The following is a 21,331-nucleotide window of genomic DNA, read 5'->3' on the forward strand; positions in this document are numbered from 1 at the left end:
GCTCTCTGAGACCAAAACACATTACCCCCACATCCAGAAGCTGGTCTACGCCGTAGTCCTGGCCCGGCGCAAGCTGCGTCACTACTTCGAGTCTCACCCAGTGACCGTGGTATCGTCTTTCCCCTTGGGAGAGATAGTCCATAACCGGGAGGCCTCAGGCAGGATTGCCAAGTGGGCCGTCGAGCTTATGGGGGAAACCTTAACTTTTACACCTTGAAAAGCGATTAAGTCTTAGGTCTTGGTCGATTTTGTGGCTAAGTGGACCGACACCCAATTACCACCTGTCCAAGTCCAGACAGAATGCTAGACCATGTACTTCGATGGGTCTCTAATGAAGACCGAGGCAGGCACGGGACTCCTCTTCATCTCGCCCCTCGGAGTACACATGCGCTACATGGTGCGGCTCCACTTCGCCACCTCCAACAACGTGGCCGAGTACAAGGCCCTCATCAACGGCTTGCAAGTCGCCATTGAACTTGGGGTACGACGTCTCGACGTCCGGGGCGACTCGTAGCTCGTCGTTGATCAAGTCATGAAGGAGTCTAAGTGCCTCGACCCCAAAATGGAGGCTTACTGCAAGTTGGTACGTCACCTAGAAGACAAGTTCGATGGTCTCGAACTAAACCACATCGCGCAGAAGTACAATGAGGCCACCAACGAACTGGCAAAGATGGCCTCAGCACGGGCTTCGGTCCCCCTGAACGTATTTGCCAGGGACCTTCACAAACCTTTCATTGACTACACCTTGATAATGGAGGAGGGCCCACCTATGGAAACCATGGCGGGGCTCGATGCCCCCTCTACTGCCGAGACCCCCTCGACCGAGCCCGAGGTCATGGAAGTCAACATCGAGCCTTCACAGACCGACTAGGATGCGGATTGGCGAATCCCGTTCCTCGATTGGCTTATCAGGGGGAGCTTCCTAGCGACAGGACTGAAGCCTGATGGCTTGCGTGCCGAGCCAAGACTTACGTCCTCTGCAATGACGAATTGTACAGGCAAAGTCCCTTTGGTGTCCTCCAACGATGTATCACTGCCGAGGCGGGCCGAGCCCTACTTTGGGACTTGCACGCAGGCGCCTGCGGGCACCATGCGACGCCTTGGACGCTCGTAGGAAATGCTTTCTGCCAAGGGTTTTATTGGCCGACGACGGTCGCCGACGCCACCAAGCTAGTACGCTCCTGCGAAGGATGTCAGTACTATGCTCGACAAACACATCTCCTGGCCCTGGCCCTCTAAACCATCCCCATCACGTGGCCATTTGTCGTATGGGGGCTTGACATGGTCGGGCCTCTACAAAAGGCCCTTGGAGGCTACACCCATCTACTGGTATCAATCGACAAGTTCTCCAAATGGATTGAGGCTCGTCTGATCAATCGAATCAAATCCGAGCAGGCAGTGCTGTTCTTCACTGACATTATCCACATGTTTAGGGTTCCTAACACCATCATCACCGATAATGGGACACAGTTCACCAGCAAAAAGTTCCTAATGTTTTGCGATGACCACCACATCTGTGTGGCCTAGTCGGCCATAGGACACCCAAGGACCAATGGCCAAGTAGAATGTGCCAACGACATGATCCTACAAGGCCTCAAGCCAAGAATTTACAACCGGTTGAAAAAGTTTGGAAAGAAATGGCTCGCCGAACTCCCATCGGTCATCTGGAGCCTGAGGAACACTCTAAGCTGAGCCACGGGGTTCACGCCTTTCTTCCTGGTCTATGGGGCCAAGGCCATCCTCCCCACTAACTTGGAATATGGTTCCCCAAGGCTACAAGCCTATAACAAACAAAGTAACCGCACCACCCGAGAGGACGCCCTCAATCAACTGGAGGAAGCCCGAGACGTCGCGCTACTACACTCGGCTAAATACCAGTAGACCCTACGGCGCTATCAGGCCTGGCGTGTCCGAGGCCAAGACTTGAAGGTAGGCGACTTGGTGTTGAGGCTAGCACAGAGCAACAAGGGCCGCCACAAGCTGACCATGCCATGGGAAGGACCATACATCATCGCCCAAGTACTGAAGCCCAGGACCTACAAGCTGGCCAACGAGAAGGGCGAAATCTTCACCAACGCTTGGAACATAGAACAGCTACGTCGCTTTTATCCTTAAATTTTCAAGCATTGTATATATTGTTTCTTGGAATACGATTAAAAAGCGTTCTTTAGTTGGTCTAATTTTTCAAGAAACCCTCCCCCCCGAGCCCATCGTGGGTCTCGGCAATACAATAACACAGTAAGGGAGACTCGGCTCTGCCTCGGCAGAACCAAGCCTCCCTCGGGGGCTAGATGGGGGACTCCCCCTAAGTCCTACGCACCATTCTTCAGTTGTTTTTCAAAAAAATTCCTACGCTAAGTCTCTAGCACGCTCTAACGAATCAGTTGTAAAAACCCCTCGGACCAAAGTCTGTTTCCTAAGCAAGAGGCCGGTAGAGTCACGAGACGGCCTACGCCTCTGGGCTATGGCACTCCCTCACTACCTCTCGCCCAAGGGATGGCTTAGGCTCTAAGGAGGTGTTTTGCAAAAGAAATCTGATCAGAAGCAACAGAGGGCAGAGGCTTGGAAACACGAGAAAAACAACTAAGAAACACAAATACTTCAAAAAGAAAGGCCTCGATGGCCACAAGCATTACAATACAAAGATAATTCCTACTCTATTTTTACATGGCCCCTTGGGCCTAGGTCAAGGCTCAGAGCCTCCAGCATCGGTAGATGGTAGGGGAGGGACCACCTCCTCTTCGATGAGCATCGCCAGCGCTGTGCCAGGGCCTTTCGCCGCCTCCATCAGCTTCATGACCACCACGTCGGCCTCCTCGTCATCATTAGGCAGGACATAGCCATCACTGATGGCCGGGAGGTCAACACCAACATAGTGAGAGGAGATGACAGCCAACGCGTGCTTGACACCCATGTGCAGCGCTCCTCAGAGCCGCTCACGCATCTCGCTGCTCAGCGCGATCAAATGGCTCCCAAGGGAGTTACCTGACTGAACCCCTTCAACCTCCAAGGCCGCGCAGGCAGAAAGGGCGGCACGTTTTAGTGCCTCGTGCTCCCCGATCTCGGTCTCAAGCACCGTCTGCACCGCGCCGGAAGCCTCGGCTGCCTGAGTAACCTCCGCCTCTGACTCAGCACCATGGAAAATGGAATGAGGTTGAGTGAGGGAAAAAACAACCAAAATTAGGGGCAGAAGCCCATGGAACTCACCCTTGGCCTTCTGCTCCCAGCGTCGGGTCTCGACCTAACAGGCCTCGGCTTTCTCCTTCCAGCGTAGGGCCTCGGCCCGGGAAGCCTCGGCCTTCTCCTTCAAGCGCTGGGCCTCGACCTAAGAAGCCTCGGTCGCCTTGGAAGCTTCACTCCCTAGCTCTGCGTCACACAAGGAAGTTAGGGAGCGAACATAAGGAAAAGAAAACAAAACGAGGGGACTAAAACTCACCCTCGACCGTCCCCCTCCAAACCACAGCCTTGGTTTGCGAGGCCTCAGCTACAGCAAGGGCCTCATCCAAGGCACCTTTCATTAGCTGGTGCGCATTCTATTCTACCCCTAGCTGCCTCGCAAGAGCGATGGCCGAGGCTATAGCTTCAACGGCTCGAGCCCTGAAGGCATCCCGATCACTGGCCGCGCGGGTGAGCTCCTCCTCCAACTCCTTGACCCGTGCCACCAGAGGGGCAAGCTGCTCCTGGGCTGTGGTCACCTCGACCTTTGCATCGGCACAATGAAGGCAGAGGTCCTCCACCTCTGCGCTCCGCGCTGCTAGGAGCTCGTTGGCACCCGCAAGCAGGCCCTTTTGCCGCTGGAGCTGGTCCTAGACGTCCCTCTCCCACCGGAGAAAGACTGACTTCCCAAGGGACCGTGTCTCGAGCTCCTGGGGAAGCAGAATAGGGGTCATTGATTGCAACAAAACTCAGAAAAAAGACAACGTCGCACGAGAAAAGAAAATGCGAACCTAGGTGACTCTGGGCAGTTCGTCGGCCACCACGAACAGTGTCGTCCGTAGCGACCGCTCTGCCAGCTGGCGGTATTGCTTGAAGGTGCCCCAGCGCCCACCCTTGACTACGTCCTTGAGGGCGAACAGAGGCTCCCCCTTAGGGTCGTCCTAGCTCCACCACAGTACCCATGGGTGATCCCACCCACGAGGCTCGGGTCGCGCCCACACGAGGGCCGAGCTTCCCTCGCCCAAGATCGGAGCCGGCAATTCCACAGCACCGATCTCCTCGGCGTCGACCACCTCCCACACCCAGGAAGTATCGTCAGAGGAGATCGGACAGACCTCCGCCTCCCGGGCGCTCTCTCGTAATAACAGCGGGCCTTGAACAAAGGGCGTCACCAAGGCCTCTGCCGCCTTCATCTCCGCCTCCTGGATAGACGGCCTCGCCGCCATCACATCGGCCTTGGCGATCTCAGGGGCTCTGGCCTCTACAATTATGGCCTCGATGGTCTCGGGGGTTTCGGCCTCTGCCATCGTGGCCTCAGTGGTCGTAGAAACACCGACCGCCGCCTCTGCAGTCTCAGCGGTCTTGGGCACCTCGGCCTCCATTGCCTCAGCCTCGAAGACCCCAGGGGCCTCGGCAACTAAGGGCACCCTGGCCCCATCTGACTCATGAGCCTCGCCCTCGCAGGGCGGAAGCACTCCCTCCCCTGTCTGTGTCGGGGTTGCCTCGACAGCCCCTCCTTGGGTGGCCGGCTCCTTCGGGTCGGCCCTCGCCGACGCCGCGCCATGTTGTATAGCGGCTTGTGCCTCCGCCACCCAGTGGGGGAGGAGCCGGGGCTTGCCTTGAGTGCCTTAAGGGGCGCCAAGGGAAGCTCGTCCGCATGCCGCTTCCGACTAAGGAAAAATCACCTACAGGGTCAGCACGAGACCAAAGAGCGAACGGAAGGCACTACGACCCCACCAAAAATACACCTACCTCGAACGGGGCAGCAACCGCTTTGCCACGGCGACCCTCATCCGCAAAGGCGGTGGCGGCGGCAGAGGCATCGCCTTCGCGTCCATCGGCATCGGCCGGTGCTCAAAGGACCCCAGCGCCCCGTCGGTCCTCTACGGGGGCGGTTGCGTCGCCTCCGCCGCCACTTGTTCCACCATCGCCATCGAGCCCACCGGGCTGACGGCGTGTTTGCCCAACACCCACGCCCTAGGTGTGTCGGCCTTAGCCCCGGAGCAGGCAATCGCCGACCCTAGGTCCGCTTCTCCTCCTCCTCCCGAGAGTGCCGGGCTACTTGCCAACGCCTCGGGCACCACCTCCACTACGTCAGGGAGATGGTCCAGGGGACCTCGCCCCACCTCGCCCTTGTCATCCCCGTCTAAGGCCTCCGTCGATAGCGACGGCGACAGGGATTCCTCCAATGGAAGGCCATCCTTCCTTTGTTGACGGAGGCGTTTGTCTCCTCGTGCGCGAGGATCTTCTTTGTGCGCTTCGCCGCCTTGGCGTCTTTCCGTTTTTTCTATGCGTCGGCGTGCACCCGGTTGATCGCCTGCCGCCTCGTGTCCTTGGGAATGGGCGACGGAGAGGAGCGCACGTCCCTCATCCCCTGTAGGAATGACGAACGCGCATAAGGGAACAAGAAGTAAGGGGAAATGGAGGAGGCTCGGGGGCTACAGCGGCACATGACTTACCAGTGAGAGGAACCCCTGCAACGGTCGCATCGCGATGGGGGTCAAGTTGCCACCCCTCAACTTTGCCTCTACCATCTCCCCCACCCGACGAACAATTTCCTCATCAGAAAGGGCGGAGGAGGACATCCGGATGCCCTCAATGGGCTCACCCGGCTTCATCTCGAACAACCGCCGCCGCCGAGCCATCAGCGGCAGCACCCTCCGGCGGTGGAAGGCAGCCACGACCATAGCCACGGTAAGGCCACGGCCCCATAGCCTCTCTAGCCCCTCCAAAAGCGACTGTAGCTTGGGCTGGTCGTCCTTCGGGATGCCATACTTCCATCTCTCCGGGTAGCTCCCCACAATCCGCCTAGTGTAGGGGGGAAGTCCTCTGTCGTCGTTATGAAGGTAGAACCAGCTCATGTACCACCGGCGATTGGATGACGCGAGCTGGGCCGGAATGTAGAGGTGCTGGTGGTCCTGGTGCACTTGGAGAGTATAGCCGCCGGCCCTCGTCGCTTTCCTCGTACCCGACATGCCCATCGGCTTAGTGGTGTGCCCCGCCCAGAATAGATGGAGCCACAACTCCCAATAGGGAGCAATCCCCAAGTACCCCTCGCAGACGGCAATGAAGATGGCCGCCTGCGCGATGGAGTTGGGGTTGAAGTTGTGGAGCTCCATGCCATAGTAGTGCGGGAGCGCCCGCATGAACCGATCTGCCGGGACGCCGAGGCCATGCTCGTGAAAGGAGACGAAGCTCACGACGTAGCCATCGCGAGGCCTCAGCTCTGGCTCGCTGTACGGAGCGATCCACTCTAGCCTGTTGGGGTCCATCACCGAACGAAGAAGTCTGCCGTCGACGAGCGACTGGAGCGTCTCCACGATGACATCGGAAGGATCCCAGGGGTCCGCCTCGACAACAACGATGTCACCGGCCATGAGTGCGATGGAGGGATTGGATGCAGCGGTGAGTTTTTCTCTCTCTCCCACGCTCTCGCTTTTTCTTGCTTTCTCCCTGGCTCGCTCTTCTCCCTTCTTCTTCCTAGCACCCGCTGCTCTAGCGATGGCTTGATGGAGGTAGAGCTAATGCAGGCAAGGTAAGGTGAGGAGGGGCGAGACTCTTTGAGTATTTATGCAGGGGAAGGCGAAACGAACGGGCGATGAAATCGGGGAAGTTTCCCCCCGATCCGGCATAGTTAACCACGAGCCGATTTTGCCACCCACGCGCCCACTTCTTTCTCATTAATTGCGGGAACAGTTACGTCCCATCCACCATGTCATGCTCGGCCACTACGGCAGCAGGCGTTATTTCGCCTCCCCAGGAAACTGTCTCAAAAGGCGCGCCACCCGCTGCCAAGCCAACGGGGAAGATATTCCCCCTGGCCTATTCCTTTTAGATGAAGGAATCAGGCTCTGAGCCTATTACGGTCTAGGGGTTCGAAGGCTGGGCCCCAAGGGGTTTCGACAGCCGCCCCAGGACAACAGAGTCAGGGACGACTGCGGGCGAGCCTATATAGGGCTGAGGCCCAAGCAAGCAAAACACTTAGGACGTCCTTAGTCATGTCCGAGACCGGTAAGAAGGTCTCTGAATGGGATCCCACCGTAGGGAGGCACCGAGCCACCGAGGCCTAGCGAACGGCCTTGGCACCCACTAGAGAAACCCTCTGGTACTCTTGGAGTGTGTCTCTAGACCGCTAGCTGTCCCCTAGCGAATGGGGCATGGGCCTCCACTCGGACATACCCGATAACAGCTCACCGGAAGTGCCAACGCTCGTGCCCACCGAGGGTAGCCTGGCACATTCCACCCCTCCTTCCGAGCAAAAAGAAAGCGTGAGGGTCGTACAAAAAAGTCAGGGGAACCCCCGACGGACCTCTCGCCCCGTGCAGAGGCTAGGGGGGTCTTCCTACAATCTTGCCAAGACCTAGCGACCCCGGTTCGCACTCGAGGGGGCTCGGCAAAACAACCCCTCCTTCCGAGCGAAAAGGAAGCGCGAGGGTCATACAAAAAGCCAGGGGAGCTCCTGACGGCCCTCTGCTCCGTGCGGAGGCTAGGGAGCCCTTCCTGCAACCTCGCCGAGACCCCGCGACCAAGGCTTGCGCCCAAAGGGGCCTCGGTAAACAAACCCTCAAGCGTGAGGGGCATATAAAAAGCCAGGGGAGCTCGCGACGGCCCTCTCGCCTTGTGCAAAGGCTAGGAGGCTCTTCCTACAACCCTGTCGAGACCTAGCGGCTCCGGCTCGCATCCGAATGGGCTCGGTAAACAAACCCTCCGTCCGAACAAAAAGGATATGTGAGGGTCAAATAAAAAAGCCAGGGGACCCCTAACCGCCCTCTTGCTCTAGGCGGAGGCTCGGGGGCTCCTCCTGCACCCTAGACAAAGACAAACGATCTAAGTCCGTGCTAGAGGTTTCGTTACAAATACAATAAAGGGCACCAAGCCCATTATGGTCTAGGGGTTCGAAGGCTGGCCCCTAGAGGTTTCGACAGCTGCCCTAGGGCAACAGAGTCAGGGATGACTTTGGGGCGAGCCTACGAATGGCTGAGACCCGAGCGAACAATTGCTCGGGGCGTCCTAAGTCGTGTCCGAGACCGACAGGAAAGTCTCTGAATGGGATCCCACCGTAGGGAGGCACCGAGCCACCGAGGCCCAGCGAACGGCCTCGACACCCACTAGAGAAACCCTCTGGTACTCTTGGAGTGTGTCTCTAGACCGCTAGCCATTCCCTAGCGAACGGGATACAGGCCTCCACTCGGACTCACCCGATAACAGCTCACCGGAAGTGCCAATGCTCATGCCCATCGAGGGTAGCCTGGCACATTCCACCCCTCCTTCCAAGCGAAAAGGAAGCGTGAGGGTCATACCAAAAGCCAGGGGAACCCCTAACGGACCTCTCGCTCCGTGCGGAGGCTAGAGGGCTCTTCCTGCAACCTTGCCGAGACCCCCACGACCCGAACTCGCACTTGTGGGCTTGGCAAATACGATAAAAACTCCTCACCCAACCACGAAAATGAAAAAAGCCCCTGGAGGAGTAACTCCACTCCTCCAGGGCCTCGGGGGCTACACCCGGCGGGTGCGCTCGCACGCATCCACCGAAACCTCAAGAAACAAAACACAATCCCGACGGGAGCGACTGTAAACCAAGTCTCAATAAACCCTCAGGGAGAATGCACTCACCCTCCCTGAGGCTCGAGGGCTACTATCGGGTACCATAAAATGGGGTACCCCGAGCGTACACCAAAAGAGGCACTAAAATCCCATCAACGGCAAAGTTAGAGGGTAAGCCATGGGCTCATAACCAGCTCCATCCGAGCCCACCTGGCTCTCCGCATCGCCTCAGGCCTCTCACAGGAGGTCTCGGCATCCTGACGCAATTTCTGCCTCGCGCGAGGCCTCTCACGGAAGGCCTCGGTAAGGAGCCCAATCTCTATCTCGCGTGAGGCCTCATTCTCCATATCGCTCGAGGCTGGCTTGTCCATAGCCCGTCGCCCCCGCCTCGACCGATCTTCCCGACAGCACGTCATGTCCCATTAATACGTCAACCACTCCCGCAATCTCAGCCGGACGACGGCTCGACACCGCGGAATGGCCGACAGGGACGTGAGGTCGCATCAGCGCCATACCAGCTGAGATAGGGCACGGCGGGGATTACCGGTCACTGTATTCTGACGCTGTGCCCACGATCAATGCCCACACTACACTGTGCCCCGTGATCCCCGCCTCGAAAACAACACGACATGGGCAGCCTAGCCCGAGTCATCACCGCCTCCGAACCAGCACACCAGATCAACCGCCCTCTCCGGGCCTTGGCACTATGCACCAGGGTCTCAGCTATCTCGAGATTCATGTCTGTCGAGACCCCCCACTGCGGTGTAGCCTCAGCACCGACTGAGCCTCGACCTCACGCACAGTCAGTCCACAGCGACTCGCGCGCTGACCGCCGCACCCACTCCGAGGCAGCCCTGGAGCTCCCATGACGCATAGGATCGGATGTGACCAGCACGCCGCCCTAGTGCTCCAAGGACGGACCACTCCGACGACTACGCCGCCACAGGAACAGGCCACAGGGCTCGGACACGCCGCCTCTGTTTGCACGACACCGTATAGTTAGCTCATGTACTACCCTTGTCCTTCCTTCAAACTATAAAAGGGAAGGACTTGGGCTATTTTGGGGGGGGGGAGGGGGACAGGCACTCACGAAGAACAACGCCCTGTAACACACACATTTCCCTACCGCCTGAGAGCAATGTCTCAAGCAGCCCACATCACACCTCGCCGAGACCTGAGACCGGCTCCCTCTCTCACCTAGCTTGTAACCCTCTACTACAAGCATTTAGGTGCAAAAAATACAAGATCGATCTCCCAGACTGGACGTAGGGCTCGAATTGCCCAAACTAGTATAAACCTCGTGTCTCTTTGCATCACCATCTGAAATCGAGAACACGTAGGATAAATTCACTAGTTAGTTGAGGACCTCCCGGTCCAAAACACCGGCACATACGTACCCTCACCCTCTCACTTATAAAGCCATCCCCTTTATCTATAAAAGGGGACGCGCCCCTCCAACAAAGGGAGAGCCCTTCTTGAAGATAACAAGCATCGATCAAGTTCACTAGCTCACGACCACAGAACCATCGGGTTCGGACTTCAAGCACACACTTGAACACTTACTCATAGCGCAGGTCCCGTCGCTCCCGGCCCTTCCGACTAGAGCCGACCGGACCTCCTGTACATTCCTTCTCGTTTGTAACCCCATAACAAACTTTGAGCACCTGGGCTCAGAAATAAAGTCACTAACCGACCCAAACTGGACGTAGGGCACGTTGTCTGAACCAATATAAATTCTATGTCATTGAGTGCTAGGCCACCTCTGATCACAATGTACGATAAAACTACAAATATTCACTAGTTGATCACTTTCTGCACCGACAGAAGGAGAGAAATATTTTTTTTATTGTTTATGGGTGGTTTATAGGCTTATGGATGACTTCTGTTATTGACTGTTCTACTGTTGCTTCCACAATGTTCCAGACAGTCTATAAGGAATAATTTAGTCCCTATAGACTGCTTTTGGAGCACATTGTGGTTGTTTTAATACCAGCCGAACGGTCTTGACCTGCAGGGTAAATTAATGCGCCAATAGACATGATATATGTGGTTTAGTATTAAAAATTAGCAGCTAAATTTAGTACTAGATGATCCAAACAGACTTGATGATAAATCTGCTAATTGTTAGCTGATGAAGGACTGCTAACTTAAGCCATTTTTTATTTTTGAGGAAGTTGATCTATTTTGTTACGTAAGGAGTTTGTCATTTTTTAATTTTACTTTTATTTTTTTCTTTTCCATAAATTATATTGTATATCATTATAATTGCTTAATTTGAAAATCACGTTAGCCATGGATGCACGTTTATTGACTCTGGCCTGCCATGCATGATCCGTTGCTTTTCTAAACCGGACAGACGGTGAAGAGTCCTCGATCCTATGCGTTGGGTAATTAAAAGTAATTATGGTTTAGGTAATAAAGGCTACATTTAGCTTACCTTATAATCTAAACTATTCAGTTTTTTTTAATTAAAATAGTATTTTTCTTTCACGACAATTCAATTAAAACAGTATTTTTAAGTTAATTTAGTCTTCACCAAGTCAAACGGGTTCCTGGCCGGACACGAGGCGTGAGGGAACCTGGTTGGTGTGTGGTGCGCGCGGATGGCACGGTGTCCGGATAATGTATATATTTGTTATATATATATATATATATATATATATATATATATATATATATATATATATATGATCGTACGGTGCATGGTGTCCTGTAATGTATGTACTTGTTATATATACAGGTATCACCGGGTAGATAATTATAATTACTTTAGAGTTTTTAGTGTATAAGTAGATATATAGATTTAATAAGAAAAGAAAGTGTTCAAGGATATTATATTTTAGGAAAGAATTACTTTCCTTCGTTTGTTTATGGCATTTGTTTTATACTCCCACGTGTACTCCGTATACCTATATAAAATTTATATTTTAACGTATAAATGGCTCTTTGGTGTGGGAGGAAAATACACCGAACAGCCAAATCTCTCGCCTCGGCGGCTCGGCCTCCTCGGCTACTCCTCGCCTCGCCGCCTGCTCGCCAGACGCCAGCCGTCGGCGCCGCAGCCCGCACCGGGCAAGATCAGGGCGGCGGAGCCTGCCCATTTCGCCCCCTTGATCCGCTCCGCCGAGGTAAAGCCCTGCTCCAAGTCTTTGCCGCTTCATTTTCCGTGGGGAGTTTTTCACGGTTTCTTTTCCTTTTCCGAGTGAAAGATTGGGGTTTTTCGGGAGGGAGGATGGGGAGAGGTTCTAGGAGTTGCCGAAGCGATTCTGCTCGATCGATTCAAATGCGGGCGACCCGATGGTAGCGCTAGCGCAGGGGGTTTAAGTGCGTGCTTTCTGGTCGGTTGCCAGGGTTTCAGTAGGTTTTTTTTGGGTTAGTTTCTCAATCTGATGCGATTTCGTGACGCGTTGATGCGCTTCTTTCTTTGGGTAAATCACGTTAGCTTTGCTTGTTTAAGCCATGTAGGGTTATTGGCATTTTTGTTTAATTCGCTAAAGGCACGGAAACTACAAGTGCAGAAACGAATGAAAAGTTCAGCGCAGACAACACATCCTCGCTATCAATGTGTACAGATTTTTCTCCTTGTGAAAGACATGCTAATGAAAGTTTGATATAAGCCTGCCTGAAAACTTTGAACGAGTCCATAAGATAACTACCTGAAAACTTTGAACAAGTCATTGAGACTTAGACCATGTGCTCCATCTATTTCAAAATCTTGTAACAGTATCCAATCATATCGCTAGACTGTGCTGGAACTGTAAAATTGTGCTTATACTCGAGAGATGGTAAGGAAATGTTTCGTGTTAACACTATCAGTATTCAGTAGTAGGATGCACATACTACTGCCTTTAGCCCTTTACTGAGTACAGTATATCACTCCCGTCCTCTTTAAATCACATAGTAGAAATGAAAATATTCGTCCTTTTTTCATAGCAGGACCATATAATTCCAAGACCCTGATGATGGCCACAACTGTTTATATTGATGATTCCTGTTCGGAGGTTATTGATCCCCCAAAGACTGAGGTACTGGATGTTGCTGAACTCCCCGGTGACCATACTCAGCACCCACCCAAACCGAATGTGGTGGTGTCTAGCAGTGTGCGTGAACTTCTGGAATGTCCAGTCTGCTTGAGTGCCATGTATCCTCCTATTCATCAGGTGCACATTCATACTTATCCATCACATGTTTATATCTATTCTCGTATTAATTAATAAATTAACCTGTTCAAATGTAGTCACTTGGATGAAAATTATGAGTTACTGGTTTAAGAGTTCCTTTCAGTATCATGAACTGCTATCACAATTTTAGTCTGACGACCTTTAATCTATAGCATTTAGAAACCTGAACTTTAATCTACAGTGTTTAGAAACCCTAACTTCTAGTCTTTTTTTCTTTTTGGTTAGCATGGTGCAAAATAGTAACATGTTCTGCTTTATATCTTTTATATTCAACTATGAAAATCTTATTTCATATGATAGTAATGCCATCTTTTGTCTATGCAGTGCTCTAATGGTCATACCTTGTGTTCCGGATGCAAACCAAGGGTTCATAATCGTTGCCCAACCTGTAGGCATGAACTTGGTAACATAAGGTGCCTTGCTCTCGAGAAGGTGGCTGCATCTCTTGAAGTTCCATGCAAGCACCAGAGCTTTGGGTGCTCAGGCATTTATCCTTACTACAGCAAGCTGAAGCATGAGTCACAGTGCCAATATAGGCCTTATAGTTGTCCATATGCTGGATCTGAATGCACAGTTGCTGGTGACATTCCATATTTGGTAAATCACTTGAAAGATGACCACAAAGTTGACATGCACAATGGCTGTACCTTCAACCATCGCTATGTAAAGCCAAACCCTCATGAAGTTGAGAATGCTACCTGGATGCTTACGGTACTTCACACTATCATCAATATGTTGCTTAAAAATTTCTGTGGTTTTTTTTTTACTGTGGTTTGTTTCTGCAAATGATAGAAGTCCATGTCTTAGAAACTTTTGTATACTTGTCAAATATTGATGTAGTGTGTGTTTACCGACTTCCATCTATTTGTAGCATATATACAATGAAGATGCTGACCATGGTACACTCTTGTTGGTCCAAAAATAAAAAAAATATAGGTGCTGATCATAATACACACTTAAAACTCAATTAGAGGGAGATACGTCCACCCTAACATTTTAGTTGTTCTTTACAGTTTGCTTCTGCGAAGATAGAAGTTCATTTTTGTATGTCTCAGAAACTTTTGCATATTTGTCAAATATTGGCATAGTGTGTATAGACTTCCACCTTTTTGCCACACATATACAATGAAGATGCTGACCATGGGACTGAATTAGGTGCTGATCATGATACACACTTAAAACACAACTAGAGGGAGAGATGTCCACCCTCATTTTTGATAGGTAGAAGGTGAGAATAGAACCCTGGTTGACTGGGTGACATACACCATCGCTATCCAATTCATCTCAGGGGGATTCTCGCTTATTCAACTGAGGGCGTACCCAGTGCAGAGAGCTCCCACTCTGTGCGGGGTCTGGGGAGGGGTGTCAGTGGCAAGCCTTACCCTTGCCTGTGTAATGCGAGGAGACCACCCAGGACCTTCCGGTCACAGGCGGTAAGACTCTACCGCTTGTACCAGGCCCGCCCTTCCGCTTATACAACTGAAAATATTTTTTTTTCTTATACAAACATACTGCATATATGTATCCATCTTCATCCCTTTTCAATGAAAAAGTCATGCTGTTATAAGGCTTGAGTGCATTACATTTCAGATTGCTTCTAGATTTGCTACCTTTTCTCACTGTTTTAAGTGCAATAAAGAAACACTGCTATTACAAAATCACTTCATGATCTGCTATAATTATCTCGTGCAGGTTTTCAGCTGCTTTGGCCAGTACTTCTGCTTACACTTTGAAGCCTTTCAGTTGGGCATGTCACCTGTCTACATCGCCTTCCTGAGGTTCATGGGAGATGACACAGAAGCAAAGAACTACAGCTACAGCCTGGATGTAGGGGGCACCGGGCGCAAGATGATCTGGCAGGGGGTGCCCCGGAGCATCAGAGACAGTCACCGGAAGGTCCGGGATAGCTACGACGGGCTCATCATCCAGAGGAACATAGCCCTGTTCTTCTCGGGCGGTGACAGGAAGGAGCTCAAGCTGCGTGTCACTGGGAGAATCTGGAAGGAACAATAAGATGATGGTCAGCTAATACATCTCTTCCGCTCCGCTGCTGCCGTGAACTCATGAATCACACTGCAAAGAGCTTTTTGGCATGCGTAGGAATCGAGAACTCTGTGATTCATTCCTTTTTCAGCTTCTTCTAGCTTGCTATTGCCTCTTGGCTCTTGCAGGGTAGGTGCTGGTGGATGTAGAGGTTGGTAGTTGCTACTGATGCAGAGTTCGTAGAGATTTGCTCTATTTTATTTGAACTGTGTAGGAGTCGCCATTCTGTGGTATAGGAGAATCTAATGGCAACTCATAAGATTGAACTGGTTTATGCATGAGAGTTTATTATGGTGAAAATGCTACAAAGAATCCTTGTGGAGTTTGACGGCGGTGTCGCAGCACTCATCATCGTGGTGCTCTGGTTGATGTGGCCTCCCTCTCGCTGCTTTCCTTTGTCGCCGCCGCGGATCCGCATTCGCTCAGAGTTTGTGGTCCACGCCAGTACGCCACCGTTGACTAGCCAGACAAATGATACGTGGGCAGAGGTGTGGCGGAGAGACAGAGGGGCGCGGGCGACGGAGCATGAAATGGAGAGAGGTACGTGTGATTCTAGAATGAGATATATTTGGAGATTGCAATATTCCGATGAGAATACGATTCTAACACCCCTTAAATTTTACTATGAGAATGAGGTAGAATAAGATCCAGACAGAATCTAAGTATTTAGATGCCATTCTCATTTTTCTTAGCAGATTAAACAGGGCTTCGCTTTCCAGCTTCCAACAAGCATTGGACGTGTTTACTGCCTCTCTATGGACATATTTTGATACCATGAGCTAATTTTAGCTCAAATTAGCTTTAGTGCACTTAAATAGGAGAGACCAAAGCACAATTAATTTAGGCTAAAATTAGCCTAACTAGTAACTAGGTGTTGAAGCACCATTAGAACAGCTCGTGGACTTCATTGTCAGTGCTCAAATCAGGAGTATCCTCTGGAGGACTGAATTACTGTATGCTGTGATGGAAAAAATACTTAGCTTGCTTCAGATGGGCTTTACCGAGGGACAGGTATCATCAGCTTTTGACAATTTTGACCAGAGAGCAACTGTTCAGGAGCTGGCTGACTCAATTTTGGCAAGGCGAATAGCCAATAGCATTAAGCAGAAAGAGGTAAACCATGGTCTATGGGGCACTGTGCAGATTCATTTAGAGGTAAAAAATGAATCTGACTTTCTAGGCGAGGCAGAAACTGATTATTCTTCGTACCAGCCCTCATACTCTGCTGTCAGCTATTATGCCAATGACAGCAACAATACACGGGTTAAAAGGGCAAAGCATATATTTATAGATGACACAGGGGCCTCCGGTAGTCAACCTAGGAAACCATGGTCTATGGGGCACTGTGCAGGGACAAGTGATATGCCTGTTAAGGTAGAACTTGAGGCAATGACACCAGGCCACCGTGCAAATATACAAGGTGACCTTGCTAAACCCCATTTTTCTTGTATGGAAATGTGGTCGAGATCCCAAAAGACACATGTCATCAACTCAAACAGTTCTTATATAGTGTGGAGCCTGAGTTTGTGAACAGTCAGTCCTTCTCCGCTCTAACTCCAAAGGAAGGTTACATTCTCAATCTTCCAGTGGAGAAAAGACTGTGTCGTGGTTCCAAAGTCTCCAATGACTATTGAAGAATCACTTCCATTCACCAGACAGTGGTGGCCCTCATGCGATACAAGAAAACATATCAGTGTTGTTACTACAGACGTTGCAGGGATTGAGCAGACATGTGAAAGATTGGGGAGCATGGTTAAAGAGTCAAGATGAGTGCTTTTACAAGCAAGATAAATGCAGATTATACACCAATACAGGGTTTCAAACCTTATTTGGGTTGGCCGGGACAAGTTAGGCCCTTTGGAGCCTCGTCAAGTGGAAAGGACATTAGGCTACCGACATAACCACACAAATCTGTTTGAATTAAACCAACCTGATAGATTCGCTACCATGAAATATAAATCTGTTCAAATTAAACCAACTTGATAGATTCGCTACCATGAAATATGTATTTCAGACTGATACATTGTCATATTTTTATCGGTCCTGAAAGGCATGTGTCCAGATAGAATAAGAGTGCTATCCATCTATAGTGGTATTGGAGGTGCACAAGTAACACTTCACCGGGTAGGCATTCCTTTGAAATTGAAATGTGTAATATCTGTTGAGGAATCTGAGGTGAATAGGAAAATTCTAAGAAGGTGGTGGTTGAAAACTGAACAAACTGGAGTGCTAAGGCAGCATGCGGGAATCTGGAAGCTCAAAACACATGTGATTGAAGACTTAAAGAGTTTGGTGGTTTTGATCTGATTATCGGTGGGAATTATACATCTTACAAAGGTGGTACTACAGTAAGTACGACAATGGGCATGGATTCCAACCGCTTCTATGAGTATACCCGTGTTGCTAAAAGGGTAAGGACAGCAGTTGGACTTAGTTGATGAGTCCATCTTTGATGAGGATCGCATATCTTCATAAAACTAGCCTGTAGGAGGATGTAGAATCATCTGATCTGTAAATGTAGGATGCTACAAGTAAACTTTGACAAGAGGATGGTACAAGTAAACTTGACAAGTCTTGGGACATGATTATTGCAAGGTATTGACTTGTCCTTAAAAAAAAATCACAGCACTAGGGCCATCCAAGACAAAAGCGTAGTATTTGAAGATTCTGCGGTTATATATGAGCTAATAAGCTCCATCTGTTCTCGAATATATAAGATACTGAACTACAAGATCATCATTCATTTATCGTGTGAAGAAGATAATGTGTTCCAACTAAGCTATGAGTAAGAGAAGTGCAAAATCATATGCACATTGTTTACAAGAAAAAAGGCACACACATGTTTCAGAGCACAACAAATGCTTACCGTCTACTAGATACTACCTAGGAGCCCAGCAAACGTCTTTAAAAAAAAGGCAAAATAGGGGGAGATATGAAACAAACCATGCCTAGCACACAGTCTCCATTGCTTATATTGATCAAACCCACTCTAGTTATGAATGTACAATATACATTTTTTTATGCAAACACAAATATACATGAGAAGCCATATCGTGAGGGCCAGAAGCCATATTGCCCTTCCCAAAATGCTAAGAGCATATCCAATCTCAAACTTGTACCCCATCACAAGATTTACAACATACAACAGGCCAAAGAATCAAGGAAGGCTCCATCTTTTCTTGCCTCTATGTAGTACAACCTCTAAATCTCTAACCCTTTGGCTTTGGGCCTTCTTCCATGACATGAAGAAGGTTTATCAATACACATTTGCATATATGAAGTACTATGAGATAGCACCTTAACTGCCAGGCACTATCGATAGTACTCCAGATGTGACAACTTCAGGGCCAAGAACCCATTCGCTATCCTTTCGAAACACTGATGGCATACCCAATACCCCAGTCTCCAACTGTGTGCACACTATACAGCAGCCCAAGAACACATGGAAGGCTCCTTCCCTCTCTCCACTGCCTCTAATCAAGCAATCCTTAGGTTCTTGTATATACTACTACTATTAACAATTTAACATGAAAAGTGTATATGCCAAACAAGCTATCAAGAACAGCAATTGGGGCAGCGTACCAAGCCGTTCTCGTTGCACTCTATGCAGCGGCGGGCTCGCTCCTCTTCCTCCACGAACACCTTGCGCGAGCCGTCGCAGGCGGGGCAGGGCGCGAACCGGAACCCGCCGCAGGCACCGCAGACGAAGGCCGGGTCCTGCCCGGGGGCGCCCTCGAGGATGCGGCGGAGCTCGCCGGACTCGTGCAGCCGGCGGACCTCGTCGGCGCCGCCGACGAGCACGCCCCCGACCAGGAGCTGCGGGAGCGAGAACCCGCGGCCCCGGGCGGCGAGGACCCCCTGGAGCTCCCGCCGGAGCGCGGCGTCCATGGAGACGTCGCGCTCGTCCACGGCGACGCGGAGCCCCCGCAGCGCGGCGCGCACCGCGCAGCAGTCCGCGAACGTGCGGCGCACGCCGCGGAGCGACGTCGTGTAGAGGACCACCGACTGCGGGCGCTGCGGCGGGGTGGGCGCCGGCGCCGGCGACGGCGGAGGAGGCGGCAGGTGGCGCCCCTGGTACGGGTGGTGGTGGTGGTAGGTCAGCGATCGGGACTGGTGCCGGGGCTTCTTGTTCTTGGGGCACGCACCCGGTGCACCGCAGCTGACGTCGTCCATCTCCCCGGCCGCCTCCTCCGGCCGGTGAAGGGTGTTGTTTAGGGTGCGGAGCTCCGGCGAGAGGAAGGGGGAGACGAGGTGTGGCGATTGGGGAATGAGAGGAAGGCGGGTTTGGTACTTGGGTTCCAGTCCTGGTGGTTTGTGAGTTGGTTGTTGCCTTGTTGGTGACGAACTGACGATGGCGATGAAGCTTTCTGCTAACGATATTGTTGTCAGCTCTAAAAACCTTCAAAGCTTTTACCTACGTGCTATTATAAAAAATTATAATTACCTACGTGTCGTTACAAAGTTTGAGCAGTCATAAATGTCATCGATCTAAACTTAGGCTCCTGTTTGGTTTCATAAGTCAGGTAACTGAAAACCAGTGACAGGCATGCTTGTTTGGTTGTAGATAAATAAGCTCATGTCTGTTAAGTAAAAGGTGTAAGCCCCACGTGAAAAAAATGGCTTATAAGTTTTAAGTAGGAACAAATCAACTTAAAACTATCCGCTTAAACCTTATAAGCAGGAGTAATTTATAAGTTAATGATATTTGACAAAATTAGTTATTTATTTCACTTTTTAACTAGGTGATTTATTTGGAACCATGCCCCTTTCGGAGTTTTCTCCGTTTAGCAACTCTAAAACACGTGAGCCCGGCTAGTCAAGAAGTCCAAAATGCCCTCACCTCTCCCAATCCTATCCTCTGCACGTCAACGCCGTCCGCCGCCTCCCGCTGCTCCGGGGGCGAGCTCGCCCACGCCGCCCGCGGTGGCTGGTCCAGAGCTCACGCGTGGCCGGATCGGAGCTCGCCCACGTTGGCCGGGCCGCCTCCTCGCATCATGCCTGCTGGTCACCGAGGACCAGCTGCGGCAGACGTGGCCCCGTTCCGACCTCACCGGCCTCCGCAACCCCTCTCGGCGCATCCATGGCGAGGACGGTGCAGGTGAAGGTAAGGGAAGGGGATTACTGCACGCTGCTGTTGCTGCTGAAGCTTGCCGCGGTGACGGAGGTGGCAAGGTGCAGGTGCTCTCAAGGGCAGCGGCAACAGACCCCGGGGTTTCGCATTCGTTGAGTACCTCAACGACGAGACGGCCCTCAGCGCCTGCCGCAACCTGCACAGTCGGGCCCTCCGTGGCCGCGACCTCCGCGTGGGCCTGGCGCAACGCCCGCCGCCGCCTTCCGACCAAGGGCGTGGGCATTGACGACACCACGCACGTCGCGTCGCTCCTCGCGCTCGGCGCCCGCCCCCGCGGCGCCGTCACATCGTACATGGCCGGGCTGAGCCACCGGCAACTGCGCGAGCTGCTGGACGCTCTGGACCAGGAGGACGCGACGCTCATGGAGCATGCCAAGCGGGAGTTCGCCGGGCTGAGCACGCTGATTGAGCAGGTGTGGGTGCTGCTCGACATGGCTTGGGCGCCTGGCGCCGCCGCGGGGTGCTCTTCTCCCCCAGATCCCGTGCGCCCGCCCTTCCAGGAAGCTCATGCACCGCCCGCGGAGCTCGCCGCCCAGCCCCGCCCAGCTCGCACGTGGCCGCCAAGCGCCACGGAGCTCGCCGTGCGCCCGCCCAGCGCCGGCAGCCCATAGACCGTTCGCGTCGCCGCTCGAGCCGGCTGCCGCCCGCGCGTGCTCTCGTGGAGCTCGCCGCGTCCGCCCTACGCGCGTGGATTTGTTCCCACACGTTCCTACGCGGAGTCCCACGTGGCATCGTCGTGTCGCATGCACCTGACTGCCCTCCTCGCCAGCGACGTCGGCGGCGGCGAGCGCATGGCTCCTGTGCTCGGTCACGCTGGTGGAGGAGCTCAAGAGCTACCAGCGACTCGCCATGGTGGACACCATCACTACTCCATCAGTGTCATCGTCTGGATCCCTGTCTAGGACCGCGTCATCGTGCCCGTCGTGCGCTCCTATATTGGGCGGCCCCATGGGTTCACGTAGCTGCAGCGGATGGGCATCGGCCTTGTCGTTTCCGTCTTCTCCATGGTCGCGGTGGGCATGCTGGACATCGTTCAGCTGTGCGACATCGCGCGGCATGGCCTGTATGCCGACGACGACACCGTGCCCATCTCCATCTTCTGGCGGATACCGACACACCGCCCATGCGGCCGGGCCATCTGCGCTGGGGAGGCGCGACATCGGTGTCGCGTGGTGCGGCACTATGCAGACTTGCAAAGCCTGGAGTGGGTCAACGACCTTGGATCACGCCCGTGCTCGCCGCGTCGGTCCTTGGCTACACGACCGCCGCCAACCCC

At 52.3% G+C, this 21,331-nt stretch overlaps 3 protein-coding genes and 1 pseudogene across 4 annotated transcripts; 3 read left to right on the top strand and 1 right to left on the bottom strand.

The window, feature by feature from the left end:
• Positions 1 to 11,671: 11,671 nt before the first annotated feature.
• LOC136539847 (E3 ubiquitin-protein ligase DIS1-like) lies at positions 11,672 to 15,236 on the top strand. Of its 2 annotated transcripts, none has more exons than XM_066531840.1 (4): positions 11,672 to 11,828; positions 12,634 to 12,860; positions 13,206 to 13,592; positions 14,574 to 15,236. In XM_066531840.1, the coding sequence occupies exons 2-4, from the start codon at positions 12,660 to 12,662 to the stop codon at positions 14,892 to 14,894; spliced, it is 909 nt and encodes a 302-aa protein (XP_066387937.1). In that variant the 5' UTR covers positions 11,672 to 11,828; positions 12,634 to 12,659; the 3' UTR covers positions 14,895 to 15,236. The 2 variants fall into 2 exon arrangements, with proteins under 2 accessions (XP_066387937.1, XP_066387936.1); XM_066531839.1 differs by having other exon boundaries at positions 12,637 to 12,860.
• LOC136537151 (probable inactive DNA (cytosine-5)-methyltransferase DRM3) lies at positions 15,224 to 17,392 on the top strand (annotated as a pseudogene).
• A 461-nt stretch (positions 17,393 to 17,853) lies between these two features.
• On the bottom strand, positions 17,854 to 19,282 carry LOC136539849 (uncharacterized protein At5g39865-like). The gene has a single exon (XM_066531844.1). It carries the CDS (start codon positions 19,095 to 19,097, stop codon positions 18,480 to 18,482), a length of 618 nt encoding a protein of 205 aa, XP_066387941.1. The 5' UTR covers positions 19,098 to 19,282; the 3' UTR covers positions 17,854 to 18,479.
• Positions 19,283 to 19,493: 211 nt separating this feature from the next.
• Positions 19,494 to 21,321, top strand: LOC136539848 (uncharacterized). Its single transcript, XM_066531843.1, has one exon. It carries the CDS (start codon positions 19,755 to 19,757, stop codon positions 20,664 to 20,666), a length of 912 nt encoding a protein of 303 aa, XP_066387940.1. The 5' UTR covers positions 19,494 to 19,754; the 3' UTR covers positions 20,667 to 21,321.
• Positions 21,322 to 21,331: the final 10 nt, after the last annotated feature.

This window comes from Miscanthus floridulus, chromosome 2, assembly GCF_019320115.1.
Source record: "Miscanthus floridulus cultivar M001 chromosome 2, ASM1932011v1, whole genome shotgun sequence".
Lineage (NCBI taxonomy): Eukaryota > Viridiplantae > Streptophyta > Magnoliopsida > Poales > Poaceae > Miscanthus > Miscanthus floridulus.